The 17337-nt window shown below is 37.5% G+C and overlaps 1 protein-coding gene across 1 annotated transcript; it reads left to right on the forward strand.

Annotated features, from left to right (window-relative positions):
* The first annotated feature begins 215 nt into the window (after positions 1-215).
* Positions 216-16479, forward strand: mfng (MFNG O-fucosylpeptide 3-beta-N-acetylglucosaminyltransferase). Its single transcript, XM_079264863.1, has 8 exons — positions 216-798; positions 6838-6883; positions 7783-7885; positions 10162-10315; positions 12979-13064; positions 13956-14121; positions 14224-14309; positions 16098-16479. Exons 1-8 carry the CDS (start codon positions 424-426, stop codon positions 16147-16149), a joined length of 1068 nt encoding a protein of 355 aa, XP_079120989.1. The 5' UTR covers positions 216-423; the 3' UTR covers positions 16150-16479.
* The last annotated feature ends 858 nt before the right edge of the window (positions 16480-17337 follow it).

Below are 17337 nucleotides of genomic sequence, written 5' to 3' on the forward strand. Positions count from 1 at the left end.
TACTCTGCTTTATTTTGAAAAACTACATCCGCTGACGTGATTTCCATCTAACTTAACAGCCACAGAAGCCGCCTGGGCACCACTGTGACCGAAGACAGATACAGCTTGGAAGCTTTAAAAAAAATGTAGAAAATGATCGGAAATCAGTCACGTGTAGGTCGAGCTGTTTTATACAACTGGCAGCAAAATAATCTGGAGATTAGACTAAATGCTCAGATCTAATATAGTCTGATCTCCAAAATACCATCATAGGAATGATGAGTTTATAATAAGGAAATCACCAGAGGAGGAAGACGAAGAAGTGATGGAGGAACCGCTATGAAATGAGATCGAAACGAATGAAAAACATCTGGATGAGCAAATGAAGAAACCCGCAGCGTCACTTTATTACTTTTGATGATTTGATCAACTTTGGGCTTTACCATGTACAAAAGATGGATACGTCGGAGGTTTCTTGTCTTGATTGTCACCTTCTTCCTAATTGTCTACGTGGATTTTCAATTACACACGATCAACTTTCCCAAACTAAATTCCGGCCATCAAGCGCCAAGTGCTGCGCAGCAGCAGGTTGCCAGTGCGGTGGAGAACACACGGATCTCGGTTTCCAATCGCAGCAGCGGAGAAAAAGCACATCTTAATGAGCAGATTGGAGGAGACCCTCTGCCCGAAGCTGCACATGTCACTCAGGCGAACCTGAAGCTCGAGGACATCTTCATAGCTGTTAAAACCACCGGGAAGTTCCACAGCACGCGACTTGCGCTTCTTTTGAAGACATGGATCTCAAAGACCAAGACGCACGTGAGTGTTGGCTGAAACTTTTTCACCCATGAAGTCTAGAAGTTAACTGTAGGAGGATACTCCCCCCCAACAAAGTAATAAGTTGTACAGGAACAAATGACCTGAGTGGTAATTTTGGAAACCCCCCCCCCCCCCCTTGGAAAAAGAGAAACTAAAAATAGACTACTTTCATAAAGTGTTTAAATCATGCATGTTGATACCTGACATGGGCTGGCATAATGATTTATGAAGGATATATTTCTCCTTTCTCAAAAGCACAATTAAGTGAAAATCTTAGGATAAAACAGACCAAGTAGTTAGACTCCAGGCTGGGCTCATGAACCACTCATAAGTCAACATGTATTTATTTCAGGTAAGCTGCCTGATCCATGAGGCCTTGTGATCCTATAAAGTTGTAAGCCCGTTTACTTTTGGTAGAAAAAAAACACACAAGTCGTAAGGGAATCAATTAAAAAATATTCTAATTGGTCTCAGGTGACAGTTCACCTAGAAGTTTTAACTGCATCTAAAACGTTTAGGGATTTTTCAAACTACAAAACTCCCTCACTGAGACTTTTTAATAGTTTTTAGCCTGGTGAGCATGAGATCATGTATTGCTACTGTGTCTCATGAGAAAGTCACAATTCTGTTGGAGTGACTTTAGGATATCTGGTATTCTGTTTAAAATGTTTTGCAGCAGATAATATTAACAAGAGTACGCTACAAGAGTTGTGGCACTGAGTGCAGGATTTTAAATAAAAAAATAACACAAAAAAGGTGTTTTCTCTTGGTCAGATTGTTGTACATGCACATTTGTATTCTCATTGACCTCTCAGTGAAGTTTGATTCCATTATATCTATGCACATCAAAACACTTTACCATGAGCATCTGTTTATCTCACAGTACGCAGTTTCTTATCTGCAGCGGTCCAAATTGGCTCAAAATCAAACAAGCTAATCCCTGTGAAGAATATGTACAGTGTAGAGTTGATGTTGTCGATGCAGCAGAAACCAGCATCGACTCATATGCTTGAAAGCGAACAGGGAAACATTTCGTGACAAATGACAGAACAATTTAGTTGTTCATTTCACTGATGTAAATAAACACCAGATATGTCATAAATTCCACAAAACTCTCGTTTTTAACTTTAATATTAAGATAATTCCTGTGATGATTTCTTTAAATAAGCAAAAGAGATGAAAGGTGAGCATTTCACAACCGCTCTTCTGTCTTGGAGAAGAAAGTCTTGACAGAAAGACCAGAAAAGGAAGATACTGAGTCAAGTGCTCGTCTTTCTAAAAACACTGGATTATTTATTTTGCTTCCTCTTTGCCTTGGTTATTGTATCTGAGAAAACCCATTAAAAACAGAACTGCTGTTCACGTGTAACAGTCTTATAAACACACAAATACAAATGCAGGATTCGGCAGCAATGTAAGAAAACACACAGAGAGACACAGGAAGCTGTGCAGGCAGGTTGTCTCGGCTGAGGGGAAGCAGCAGCCATGCAGTGACTCTGTTAACAATACTGAAACGGAAGCTGCAGAACAGGAAGTAAAGAGGCAGATTGGAGAGCAGAAAGAACCTCATCACGCTTACAAAGCACAGTTCCTTTCACCATATGACCAATTATAATTCCAGCGAGTTAAGAGCTAAAAAAAAAATAAAGGAATTTAGAAACAGCAAAAGGCTCTGAGCAAAAGAATAAGACCCTGCTAAGTTACTTTCTATACGTACAGTAAATATGTTCTAACACGTAGCTATATTATGTTCTCTGATTTTCTTTAGCATGCTAAACCGCATTAAGGCCCATTTAGACTCGATACAGAAGACAGATACACAGATAGAAAGCCATTTTTGCCTGTCTCCTCTGTTGGTTAAGCTTGTAAGTTGGACTGTTTTTAAGAAGTTTAGCTATCTGTCTGAGAATAATACCAACCGGAAACCACAATACAGTGTTGAGCTGTATAGCTGACATGGAAATGGAATATACTGCAGAAGAAGAGGAACAGGAAGAAGACAATACAGAAACCAGCACATAAAAAGCCCCTTAAAAAAAGACAGAAGAAGTTAAAAACATCAAAAATCATTGGAGTTTTTGTCTTCTACAGTAAACAACTTCATAGCTGAGTATTAGTATAGTCAGTCAGTGTCAAAATGTGACGTGAACTCCAAAATCAACATCACTCACTAGTGGAGTTAACAACAATGGCAATGTAAACGACGCACAACGTATGGCAATGGCAACGTTTGAAATGGATGTTCCCATTTACGAGTGCATGGGAGCATATATGGGCCTTTAAACTTAGAGCAGAGTTTGGATTGTTTGCAAAGCAGCTGAACAATCTGTGTTCTATACTGGTGGATGCTGGGTGTAATTACTTGCTAAATAACACAATCTTCTGAGGTCATTGCCAGCAAAAAGTGAAAGCAGTGCACAGTGTCTCATGTCATGTGTCCATTAAGACTTATATGCTCAACTTTACTGTCAGCAACACCACGTGTAGCAATGTTTCTGCATTGTTGAACATTCTAGTAACTTTCCAGAAGCAGCTCCAGTGAGAGAACAACAGTGATGGGCTGGAGGTTGCTGATTATTTAGGATTAAAAAGAAGGGTTTAAAGCCAAAGGAAAGAACTGATGGTGCTAAAGATGCATTTTCTGATCAACAAAGAAATGAGAGAAATGAGGGAACGGTCATGTTTAGTGTGTTTTGTGTTGCATCCAGAAAACTTGATAAAAAAGATTTAGCATCTCTCCAAACATGTTTTGTCACATTTCATTGCTACACATATAAGTGTCTGGAGTTGAAATTTACAGCAGCATCTTCTGATTGTTTGCATTTATTAAAAAAGGAATATCTTGATGAATTGAAATGTTCACTCTCAGCAAAGATCCCTCAAGGTCCCTCAGGATGTCAGTGGAATATGAGCAAATCTTAATGAGATATTTAAAAAAAAAAAAAGATTTTTTTTTTTTATTGCTATTTTGATCAGAATCATTACTGACACACACTTTCTGTTATAGAGACACGTTTTATTTAATATTCCTTTGACAGTGTAAAAAAAACCCCAAAAAAACACAATCTATGTTTTCCTGACAGGCCTCAGTAAAGTTCTTCACAAACTATGTTTACAACCTGTTTACAAGTCTGATCTTTGTCTCTTTTGCTCATCTGACTGAATGATTTTAGTTCAGGTGGTTTGGTTTGATTTATGAGCAAACTCGTACTGTGGTGGCAGATTTTCCTCAAGGGAATTTTGTGGCATTGGTTGTTGTGGTGATAGTGGAGACAAGGTGATAGTGGAGACAAGGATTGATACAGGTATCTTATTACCCCTCATCCTTCTCCTGACTCGATGATGGTGTAGTGGCAGAGAGAGAGGGTAAACAAAAGCAAGAAGAAGTCTTTGGGGCAGCAAGTGATGGAGGGAAAGGGGGTCATATTTATTAAAATGACCAAATTGTTTGAAGTCACAGAAAGGATTTAACAGAAGGCAGCTTTTTCTTAAAACAGCAAAGAAAGTGTTGCAAGCACCAAGTCATAGTGTGACATGGCCAGCTTTAAATTTATTAATTAAGCTAAAAGAGGTTTGTACAGTCATCAAAAAGACCTACTTTCTGTTGTTCATAACATCCAGTTTACTTATATTTATACTGCAGATTGTGTATCAGTAGCTCTCTCACTTATCTTGGAGCCCGAACATTCACACATATAATTAATCTGAACACTTTGTTTCCTATTTAACACAACAGACAAGAAAAAAAAAATCTTTTGAACTATAAAAAATGCAAAGCTGCTCCAGTCCCAGAATAAAAAGAAAAAAAATGTTGAGCTGAAAATGAGGACATCGCACTTCGGTTAAATAAATTATATATGAAAGGCATCAAAAACTGGAAATAAACCGAAAAGTAGTGACTTTGTCAAACCAGTTATAACCAGTAAACAAATTAACCTTTTGAAAATACTCCCTGACCATGAATTTCCCCTAAAAGTTGTTGCTTGGTGAGAGCCTTAATCATACATTCCAGGATGAAGCAATTCGGTAAAAGCTTAAAGGGTATGTATTTTCTTGTCACCATTTACTGGTGAGGGGACAAAAATTCCAGCAAATATATACATTACCCCATCTTTTTGTTATTCCAGAATAATATAATATAATATAATATAATATAATATAATATAATATAATATAATATAATATAATATAATATAATATAATATAATATAATATACAAAAATTTTATTTCAGCAACAATACATTACCCCATCTTTTTGCTATCCCAGAATAATAGAACACTATATAATACTATATTATATAGTATTATATTATATAATTTTGTGTAAATGGTTGTTTGCCTGTCTGTGTTGGCCCTGTGATTGGTTGGCGACCGGTCTAGGGTGTACCCTGCCTCTCACCTGGTAATTGCTGGGATTTGCTCCAGCTTTCCTGTGATACTGAAGTGGCATAAGCATTTTGGAAATGACTGACTGAAAATAAAATATAGTATATTAATCAGGTTACACACCTTTTTTTAATCTCCCATCCTTTAATCCTGGTATTACAGTCATTAGATGGCTCTAATGTCAGACAGGGAGCTTAATATGGAAAATCTCTTATTATAAAACACACATACACTCACCCACAGACAGTATAAAGAACAAAAATGGACATAGTTAAAAGACCAGCTGATCATGGCTTTTTAAATATTTGCTTCTACAGATTCCATTCAAAACCCTTAAATTCTCTTGAAAAAATTTTGTGAAATAATTTCCCCCCGCGTCTCTATTTCCATTAGCTAAATTCACTGCTTGTGTAATGTTGGTAATTATGAAGATAAGTTATTTATTAGAAAGATGTCAGGCTCCAGTGATAGGTCAGGTTTCAAGGCCTATTCTCCTCTGTTGTGCAAATTTCTAGTTTATGAACAAAATGAGATGTCACATTCTCTCTATCTTAAAAACACCTCCACCGATCATATTCACTTCAACACAGATATATTTTTAAGAAGTTTTGGAATTACAGTTTACTTTTTTTTTTCTTATTCTGCTGCTTTAGTTGTGAATGTAGAAGTAATGTTGTTCAATGATTTCTGTGATTCACACATTATAGATGTTAGTATGTCACATTTCCTCCTAGTGTCTTTTTGATGTTGTTTATAGAGAAACTTTACCAAATATGACTGATAGTTAGGAAGGTCAACTTTCTCCCACTTTGATGACGATCACTCCTTATGAAGTGTTTGCCAAGAACAAAAACAAATAAACATCTTTTATTATTCTTGTATTGTAGCTAAAACACTTATTCAGTCCCCTTGAGTTGAATGAATAAGTTATGGTTTGTTTTTATCTCATCTAACTGGTGATTTGTCCTACTCTGAAGTTATCTGGTGCCTTACTGGCAAAGAAAGTCCAATACCCAGCATGCTTGAGCCTGAGGGGCTGTGAAGATGGAGCGGCCTGCTCAAATCACTGATGCAAACCTCAATCTCTGATACCTGCAGACCATAAAGATTAAAATCCTCCCTGTTGAGTGTCTGCAGGATCAGCTTGACTTGAATTACATGGAAAGTGAAGCACTTCTATTTGGATTAGTTTTAAAGAGATATTTAGAGGGGAAATGTATCAGGAGATGATACAGTTTCCCAAAGAAATCAACACATGGTCTTTACAGGTGTGTACCAGGAGATGTCAGTATTTCACCACACATCATTCTGTATATAAGTCTGTGTGTCTGTCAGTGTGTCTGTGTGGCTGAACGGCTGCAGACTCAGGGAAAGCTGTGATGTCAGGGACATACTGTAAAAAGTGAGTGTGTGGGATATACGATTTATCATCTGGCAAGGACAAGATGGACTTAGCCATGTAGTGCTCCTTTGATCACTGGTGTGCATTTTTGTACATGTGCTATGTGTATATGTAAGGTATTATCCAATCCATCAATGGACAATCTTATGAGTTAACACTATTTAAAAGGAAATCAGTATAGTGGGAATATGATTTGTTAATAAGTTTATCCTAAATGACCCTAATCAAACCTCCATTTTTTTTCCTTTAGACATTTATTTATACAGACACAGAAGATGAAGACTTAAGTTCACAAGGTAAGAAAATCTCATTTGTACACTTTAAATTTCTGTAAACCTTTTGGCTCCATGCACTTAGACCCATCTCAAAAGTGGACACATCTCTTGTATGCTTGTAGCCAAAATCAACATATCATAGTGTTTCAGTGCAAAAAAGTGAGCTTATGAGAACAGACGGGTGTGTACACTGTCCAAACACATTGCTTGTAGAACTATGTAATCTAGCATTGCACATATGCTGCTTGCAATGAAGCAGCAGCAGATTTGCTGCTTGACATCTGCTGTTTTGCTTGAAACAAGCTTCTCATTTCCATCCAGTCTCTTGTTTCTAGCCTATTTCACCAGCTGATGTGACAACTAATGAATGGTCAATTTAAACTCAAAGTGCAAGCCAGACCTTATCATCCTACATCAGTGGCTGGCTGTGAGCAAATGGGAGCAGATCCCTGTGGACGGGACCCAAAAGCTTTCTTTTTTTTGTTTTTTTTGCTGTTAGTAGAAGATATTGATGAGTTTTGCTTTGGAATTCAGCAATCACATTTGGGTCATGTGTATATCTATACACTCTGCTGTCCACTCCTCATCATTCCCTCAATCGGACTCTTTCATGCATGCCTTTTAATTTACTTCTCATTTTCCCTTCCACAATTCCTTTTCTTTCTCTTCCTGTTCATCTTCTTTCCCTCTGATCTGTTTATTTTTGGACACTTCTCTCCTTTCATTCTTTCTCTACATGCTTTCTCACATTCTTTCAGTTATTCATTAAACAGAAACAGGATTGTTTGGGTAAAATTGCAAAAAAAAAAAAAAAAAGAAAGAATAGATTGTACAGATTGCATTACCATCCATGGTAGTGATACCTTTTGAATGAAAACATATTCCTCTGAATAGATCTCTCCTCTGTTCTCTCGGTCCAGGCTATAACATGGTGGTAACTGGCTGCCACTCAGATCACAGTCAGCAGGCTCTGTCCTGCAAGATGTCAGCCGAGTACGACGGCTTCATGGCCTCGAACAAAAGGTGAGACAGATTTCTGTTCATCTACCATCCTTCTTCCACTGGATTTGAAGATTGCATTAAGATTACAAGTTTTATTGATCTAAGTGTGGAAATCTGATGGTAAGGGCAGCAGGTTTAGCAGAAAGACATCAAAGAAGTAAAAAAAAAAAAAAAAAAACAAGTTTACATGAAAGTCCACATGCAAGAACACTGCCCGGGTCCCGCTGATGCTGATTTAAGCAGAGACTCATGAAGCTGCAGTTTCAGGACCCTGGTTTTTCTTTTTTTTTTTTTTTTACCAAAGTTCCTTAGGAGGAGTACAACCTAATAAGAGTTTAAAAAAAAAAAAAAAACTAAGGGAGAGAGCTTCTTTTAACCAACACTCTTAAACACTCAGATTGGAAGTGAAACCAGTTTTGGTGTGTCAGGCATTTTTAGGACAAAAGCATTTTGAAATTCATGGAGTGCAATTTCTGTCATGTTATGTGAGCACTTCGACAGACAACAGCCCAGAGAAATGTTGTGATCTCACAACTTGCAACCATCAATCATGGCATGAACATACTTACTGGTTTTCTTGTGAGAGCAGGCTGTCACATTGGTTTTATTAGAACCATCACCTGCTATGAAAGTATACTTCTGGACTCACCATCACTTCTTAATACTTCATTTAATCACAGAGTGTCAAATTTATTTTTCTCTTCACCTGAAACACATGAGGCTCTGAAAACTGTTCATAGCACCTTGTAAATACCTCTGGAACAAGATCTACTTTTAACCCTAAACATAGCTGATGAAATTTCAAATCTACATTGCACATTTAATAAAACCTAACAGCTTGTGTTTATTGTGTCTGACTAAGGCACTGATGACTGTCCTGTTTTAAAGATGGCATGGACAATGAAAGAGTATTTTCAGTTTGGTTATAATGCCAGAGGAACCAGTCCAACTTCACTGAAGTCCCATGGAACGGAGGATTTAGGCTGTTTGGTTTGGAAGGAAGCCGTTTGCACTGTTGAGCAGCCATTAGGATCTCAGCAAAAACAAGTTTGAAACCAGAAGATTTGTCATTTGGACTTTGTTGCTCTTGTTTGCTGTCTCTTTGGATTGGAAAGAAGATCTGACATCATGTGTGTTAAGTTGTCAGAAAATAAATACAAATGAAAACATCAAAGAGTATAATGACTTCTAATAATGTGGCGAAAATGATCCTTTGAGGATGACCCAAAAAAAAGAAAAAAAAAAGAAGTTTTGACCCTTGTAATTACCCATTCCACATTCAGCCATGGGATTGACTGCCTAAGTGTGCACACATGCATGTTTAATATTGAGCATAAATAAGTTCTAACATGTTGGTAATGTTCACAAAGGGTGTTTCTGAACCCAAACCATGATGCTTTTATAAATCTGACAGTGCTTTTAATCTGTAAACTGAACCAAGTAGTTTTGGTGCCTCATCTTTACTCATTGTTGTTTTTATAAGATGCAAAAATAAAATCTCATGCTAATAATAATGGACACTTTAGTTAGTACTCTGTCATCATGATAATGAAAAACAGAAAATGATTTTACATTTAACATCTGAGTTCAACACTGAAAAAGATTAAAGTACTTAAAGATCAGTTATTTCCTTTTAACTTGATCCTTTTTTTTCAAACTTAATGTCTTGTAAGGGACAGAAATGATTGAAAAATTGTCTCTGTGATCAGCAACTACAAAGAATTGTAACCAGAGACATTATTTAGGGAGTTGCTGTTAGAAAAGTCTCCATTCTTTGTGCCTTTTTGTTCTGTCTTTACTGCAGCTCACTTATCTGTGTGTAGAATCTACTCCAGCAGTTCATAATTACAGAACTTATAACAAAGATATCAGTTTCCTAAATCTGTATGTTGGAGACAGTTTGCAGATATTTAAAGGATTTTTTAAAAACCAATTTATCGTTAAGATAAAAACAACACATATTTACTGATAAAAACATTCCACACTGTGTCCTTACTGATGGATTATGTATCTTTCTGTGAACATAAGGTGTCAGTTATTCAGGAGCTAAATAGACTCACAAACATTAAAACACAGTAAAGTTTACTTAAAAAGATTTAAAAACTGAACTGATCCACTGCTTGGTAGTGGGATGTCGTTGAGGATTGTTGCAAGAATAGATGGAACAAAGAGGAAAATCGGGGTATAATGTATTAATGGATCAAGTGAAAAGAAAATGAGGAGTGGACTGAAGATGAGAAACCCAGACAATATAGTTAAATAATTAAATCAAACTTTTTCCTTCTGTTATTCCTCAGGTGGTTTTGTCATGTGGATGATGATAACTACTTGAACCCCGGAGCTCTCATTTCTCTGCTCTCCTCTTTCCCCCAAGACGGTGACATCTACATAGGCAAACCGAGCCTGGACAAGCCCATCACCGCTCACGAACTGCTGGAAGGGAATACTACGGTACCACACACACTGAGTTGATTATTCATGATAACACTCCTAAACTTATTTGTTTGTGCAGAAAAAGCTTCAGCACTGAATCTTGTCTGCTTGTCTAAGCTTTGCAAAGCAGAAACATAGTTCATAATATCTACTGGACACTCATTTTCTTATTTTCCTTTCATTCATTTATCAAGAAAAAACTTCTGATGGCCAAAAAAATAGATACTGATTGAATGTTATTGGATACTCAAAAGTTGAAATATGTGAAAAATATTACAAAAAATAAATAAATCAGTTGGTTGTAATAAATCACGATCAGTACAAATTTCTTAAAACCCACTCTGAAATGAATGTGTCTCAGTAAATACCTCTTGCTATGGGAAGACCTAAAATGATTTAATTGCTTTTACTGAGCCTCAACACAGTATCCCCTGGAAGGCATGGTCATAAAGCGGATATGGAAGATAATTACATTAGAAAAATGTGCAAAGTGAGAAAAAAACCTGCTTCCCATGAAGGTAAACATCCTCAAAAAGAATAAATTAACTATAATAGCTTTTTTTTACTATTCACAAGCCATTAGGCCGGGTCTTTCTTTCTTTTGCTTGCCACTTTCCTTTACCTCCCCATTAATGAACATCTAATTCTTTCTGTTCTCCCTTTTTCCTCCATTTTTCTCTGCTTGTGAAATTGAACCTGGACAGGTTAACCAATACCATTTATAATCCATATTTCCCACAGTTTTTCTTTTTCTCCTCCCACTGATGCTAGATGGATAAAAGGGGTGGATGTAATTGTGTGGGTGGAGCAGAGCTGCGTGAAAAGTGGAACCTTTGCTCACTTACAAAGTGATCAGTGTTTTGTTTGAACCCTCATACAAAGATCAGCATGCACACAAAGAGTGAGGCTGAGTTTTTAAAAGCTCATGCAGGTCTACACATGTAACCAGTGTGTGTGTGCGTTTGCGTGTGTGTATGTGTGCCTCTGAGTTCACAGAGTTAATGCTTATACAGCGTTAAAGTGCATCCTGATTCCAGTAAGCGCACTGCAGTTTTCAGTCTCTCTCGCTCATTTCTTGAAATTACTCTCTTCATCTCCCCCGTGTCACACTCTGCGCTCTGATTGCATCCATTTATATTGAAAAATAGATCCTTATTAGTCTTTGCTTCCTGTTTTCCTCCTGCTCTCTCTTCCTTTCCTTCTTCCATCTGCTTCCATTTTCTGAAGGAGAAAATAAAAACAAATGTCAGGCTCCCCTCCGTCTCCTCTTTTCTTACTAAACATCTCCCTGCCCATCTTTTTCAATTTCCTGTCGTAATTGTGAGGCAGTGAAGAGAATGAAAGGAGGAATGTGAACAAGAAAGTGAAGGCATGCGAAGAAGGGGTTGGAAAGAAAAGGGATGGAAAAAAAAAGAGGGAGTTTCAAGGAAAAAAAAAATTCAATAGTAAAAATCCATCTCAGCATTTATGGATCAAACAATACAAGGAGAAGGAAGGAAACATGGGAGAAATTATTTCAAGTATGAAAGGAAAGACATGCAAACAATCCAAGGAGATGAAGGAGAAAACACTGATGAAAAATAATAAAAAGCATGGCAGAAAGCTAAAAGGCAAAACAAAAATATTTCCAAAATGCCTAATAGAGAAAAATATAATAAAAGGAGACTACCAAGTGATAACTGGATTATAAGACAAGAAATATTCAGTAAGGTGATAGAAATAAATTTTACAGGTGTCCCTGAAATTCCCTCTTTATACGTTAAACTTACAAATCTTACAAACAAGCATTTACCACAGTTAGATTTCTGTTTGTAAAGAGTGAGATAAAAGGACTTCTGTTGTCTGCTGAGAAACAGGACAGGAATAGCACATGCAGACTTGTTACTTGTAAAAAAAACTGGTTGAAAAGAAAAGAACTCCGTTGCTGACTGAAGTATTAAGAGTTTGTTCCGCGCTGAGGCAGCCTTTTCCCTGCCTGCTTGTCACAGACACTGGGTGTGTGTGAGAGATAAAATACCAGTTTGCTAACTATTTGTAACACTCCAGTAAGTCTTTTTATGTTTCTCTGTATAAAGACTTAGTTTTCTATTTTAAGGATTTGTTCTTGTTTTGTATGAGGATGATGTCTGTTTCTGTGTTTCTTCCTTTTTGTCAGCTGCTTCTTATTTCCTCTGTGTGTGTGTGTGTGTGTGTGTGTGTGTGTGTGTGTGTGTAAGATGGAAAAAATACTTTGAAAGTGGATGGTAATTGGATTAAAGGTAAAAGAGATGCAGACTAAATGTGTTTTGTTTGAAGGCCAGGCAACTGGAAAGTGAATCGGGGATTTTTGTGTAGAACTTAAACTAATGAAGTATAAATGTAAAAAGTTTTTAAGAAAGCTTGGATACTTTTGAATTGAGCATCTTGCCTTGAAGTGGGAATTTCGCACTGCCGAAGTTGTGCCATCGCTCACAAAACTACAGATACTGCTAAGCAATAGCTAACAACCAGAGCAAGCTCCCGCAGCAGGGATAATTTCATGCTCCACTGACTGTTACATGCACAGGATTACTGGACGGTGTTGTAGCAGGAGTTAAAAAATTCCTTTTTGTTGTGTTTTTGCTTTATTGAAGTCCTCATTTGTGTCAAAAGTGTTCAGTACAGTTATGTTGCACTTATTGGCAACTGTGTGTGTCTATCAGAAGGAAGTTCGGTTCTGGTTCGCTACAGGAGGAGCTGGCTTCTGCCTGAGTAAAAGGCTGGCAGAGAAGATGTCTCCATGGGCCAGGTAAAGCAAACCTTCAATATTCTTGCAAGTTTAAATATACTTTTGACATGACAGGGACCATGGCTGTTAGAGTGTTGCATTAGATACAAATAAACCTGCTTTTGTTGGTTTGAGCTTATTGCTTTAAGTTGCGTTTGCTTTCAAAGTTATAAACTTTGAAGTTACTTATTTAATACGTTCACAGTTGTAAGATTGAGTGCATATTTCCCCCAGCCGGCTACTTCTTTTCAGTCCCAGCACTAAAAATTGACTTGAAGCTTGTTCGAAAAACAGCAGGAGATATCTCACACTGAGCAACTCAAAGCTCATTTTAGGACTCATAAAGCAGTTGCCCGGTGATGCAGCTCAGGCTCCAGAAGCGCTAAAAAGATTTGCATTTCTCAAACCATCTTGACTTGTTGCATTTAATTTTGTTCTTTCACATTGTAGCAAAAATGCACAAACAAGGTAGAAATAAAGTAAAACTGGAAAGCTGTTGTCCCCCATCCCCCCCCCCCCCCCCCCCCCCCCCCCCTTGGCATTAATCAGCAGGATGACTGTGATAAAAAAAGAAAGCTGACTAATGCTGAGAGGTATGAAACACCAGCATAAGGCAAATTTCAACCCTCTACAAGGCTGTATTTATTCTGCTCTCAAAGAGCTAATGGCAGCCCAAGGCTTGATGGTGGGGAATCAATCCAAAAATTTATGGTGTTCTTTGGGAAAGGTCAGCATTAAAGTGCACTTAATGAATAGCTAATGGGCCATGACATGCAAATACACCAATAATGTCCCTCAGGTTAAAAGTTAGACTGTTTCAAAACTTTTTGACAAGTTTCCCTTTAAACAAAATTATCATTATAAGCCACAGCCTGCATATCTCTGTGCAACATTGTAATGTATTCATTTCAGTGGGTCTCAGTTCGAGCGGACATCAGCAAGAATCCGCCTCCCTGATGACTGTACAGTGGGTTTCATTGTGGAAAAGAGACTTGGCATCTCGATGGTCCACTGTCCTTTATTTCATTCCCATCTAGAAAACCTGCTACTCATAAGCCAAAGGAGCATACCCTGGCAGGTATTGTCACACAACCAAATGAACAAACAAACAAACAAACAAAAAAGTTTTTTCCTCATCTTCTTACTGTTTTTTTTTTTTTTTTGCGTCTTTGCTTTGCAGGTGACTTTGAGCTATGGGATATTTGAGAACAAAATGAACAGCATAGAAGTGAAAGGAAGATTCTCTAAGGAAGAGGATCCCTCCAGGTTTGTCTTTCCTTCCATTAATTTGTAAATGGCTAGATATGAGCAACGTATTCATAGTCAGATCAGTGTATTTAGCCTCTTTGATTTCAGAGAAAGCTTCAGGCAGTAGCTGTGTGATGTGGTTGTCTAGTGCAGAGGAGAAGTGATGCAGTTTTAAGATTTGCTTCCTCATATGAGGGAAGATCAGACAGTTTCTGAGAGCTGCTGAACCTCTTTTCACTTCTGTATGGTAACACAAATGTACCATACATTGTAGAATAAATAAGCTGCAAACTGACTTGGACGAGATAAAAACCTTGTCTTACTTTTGCTTTTAACAATTTTACCTCCTCAAATTTGTGAGAGTTTTGAAACATTGAATTTTTTAATAAAGAGACAAGTTCTCAATTTCACTCTCATACAAATAAGAATGAACCCATTACATGTTTTTGGCAGCTGCCTATGATCCCAACAACTTTGTTAAAAGGAAATAGCAAAACTTTGTTACTTAATCCTGGTTGACAGAAGTCAATGTCCTGTATTTTTCCCTAAAACAAATCTACTTCAAATGGATAGACCTCCTTAGCAGGTTACCATCAAGTTTGTCATTTGTTCATGATGCATTCATTTCAGCCAGGACAAGCATATGCATAGAAGTGGGTCCAGAGAACTAGTGCCAAATACCTAGACATTATACCAAAATATTTCATCTCTTGATTTATTTTCCCACTTTAAGCCCAAAAGGCTGTAATGCAGCACGCTTGCACGGAAATGCATAACTTGTATTGGCACATTCACACTCCTGCTGTTTGGTCCGCTTTAAACAGAGTGTGGTCCACTTCCAGGGATAGTACTATTCATTTGGTGCAGTATGAACACCATCCACCTCCTGGAGTAAATATAACCATTGCGTCTGCGGTGGCAAGCTTTTATATATTAATCACCTTTTCTGCATTTCCTCAATTGTATGATGTATCATTAGACCGTATTTAGATAAACGGGACGCCCCACACAGGAGCAGACAGTCAATGGCTGGTGGCATCTCATAACCACTCCTACAAAAAAGTACAGTTTTTAATACAGCTTGTGCCTATACTGTTGTTCCTGGGCAAGCAGTGTTGTATGGCTTGATGGATGGATGGATGGATGGATGGATGGATGGATGGATGGATGGATAGATGGATGGATGGATGGATGGATGGATGGATGGATGGATGGATGGATGGATGGATTGATGGATTGATGGATGGATGGATGGATGGCCATGAGGTTTAAGAATATGATGTGGAACAACTAATTCTGAGGAACCATGTCCTTCATTAGAATAACCCCCAGTAGCTGAGTAAGAAGTGCACATGGTGCATGATAAAAATGGAACAATTCTCCATTCAGATTTCAACAAATATTGCAGCTCCTGTGTTTCTGTGTGAGTGGGACTCAGAATGGGAGAAGTGGGCTGTGGGTATATGAATTGTTCACTTCTACCACTTATCACACCATCACCATGACATCACCATCAATCATAAGGATAATTGAAACGGTTGCTTTTTACATCATTTAGCTCTTTGAGATGCAATATTTTCATGAAATGGACTTTTGCACATAAAACACCAAAGTTCCCTCCTTATTATGACGAGGTGTAACACACACACATGCACACACACAAAAAGTGATTGGTAAACCAAAGTGATTGAAGGCTTTTCTGAAAATGTAGGTCCTTTAAGACCGACCTTGGTCTTTTGGATAAAGTCTGCCAGGCTTCAATAACAGTAGCCTCTGAGATATAATTCATAACTCTGCCTTCTACAGGTTTAAGACCGTCCACTGCATGCTGTATCCTCTAACCAGCTGGTGTCCTTGAGTACCAAATAGAAGACAATGACATCCATTTTTTTCAGACAAAGCTGGCATTCTACTGGATGAAATGCCTCTGGATATTGTCTAAATGCAGGAAAAATCTCTTCAATCAAATGGAACAGTGTGAGATGCAGGAAACCAGAAGGAGGAAACAGGCCTGAAGCAAGGTACAGCAGAAAACTCAATGGTAAAAACCGGTTTTCCCACAGCTGCGAAGTCACAGCTTGTCTTCTCACACAGTCAACACTTGGAAACTTCTGAATATTGGATATAAAAAGGACTTTAAATGTAAAGTACAGTAAATAAAAATCTTCTTGCATTTTCCAATGTTTAAATGCACCGCTGTAAAATATGTCCTGACTACTGAATGATTTCTGGAGTTTGGTTTATTATGTTTTTTTTGTTTTTCTTATAAAAAAAGCACTTATGGTAAGGAATATTATGTTTTTCTATTTTTATTTTTTTTAAATAAAGTTTTACTGAAAATATGTGATTTTTAAATGAAATGTCACCCCCTTTAAATCAGTTACATTTCAGTGGACAAATGTTTTGATGAGAGTTAATCTTTGTTTTCATATTTCTTCACGATCATTAAAAGTCAAGGACCATGAAAGCTATAAACAAGCTACATTTGCGGGAAATAAATAACATTTACCGCTGAATTCATTTGAGCTTTTAACTACCAACTGCTCCTCTTTATGTTTGCTGCTTTGAAGGAGATATTGTCCTTGCATGTACAGTATGAAGTCTGCACACAATGAACAGTCTTGACACACATCTCCCTCCTTAGCCAAAGCTCCCATTCTCCCTCCCTCCCTTTTCTCACTCCTTACCTTTATCCTCCACCCCTCCATCTGTCTTCTTCCGTACCTTCTCCTCCCTCCGTCTCTCTGTTTACTTAGTCCTGTCCACGATTGTGCTCCTTGAAGGCCATGCCTGAAAATAAAATACGCTTCCACTCACTGTTTAGTCAGCTGAATTTATTTATTTATTTTTGGCATCTAATTTAAAACAACAAATCGCTTAGAGTATGAAGCAGATCACAACTGATAAGCCTGAAATTCATACTACTTCTTGAAGAAGAAAAAAAAATCTAATATTTGCAGGAAAATCTCATCAAGCTGGACAGATCACGTTCTGAATACAAATGTCACAATGATATGCATACAATCCGATGTTGGTGGGGGAGTAA

This window comes from Telmatherina bonti (assembly GCF_933228915.1).
Source record: "Telmatherina bonti genome assembly, chromosome: 3".
Classification (NCBI taxonomy): domain Eukaryota; kingdom Metazoa; phylum Chordata; class Actinopteri; order Atheriniformes; family Telmatherinidae; genus Telmatherina; species Telmatherina bonti.

Excerpts from the sequence above, each read along its gene's own strand:
- mfng (XM_079264863.1), top strand. The coding sequence starts at position 424 with ATGTACAAAAGATGGATACGTCGGAGGTTTCTTGTCTTGATTGTCACC. Across the intron at positions 7,886-10,161 it reads TTCATGGCCTCGAACAAAAG|GTGGTTTTGTCATGTGGATG; the intron begins GTGAGACAGATT and ends GTTATTCCTCAG. Across the intron at positions 10,316-12,978 it reads TGCTGGAAGGGAATACTACG|AAGGAAGTTCGGTTCTGGTT; the intron begins GTACCACACACA and ends TGTGTCTATCAG.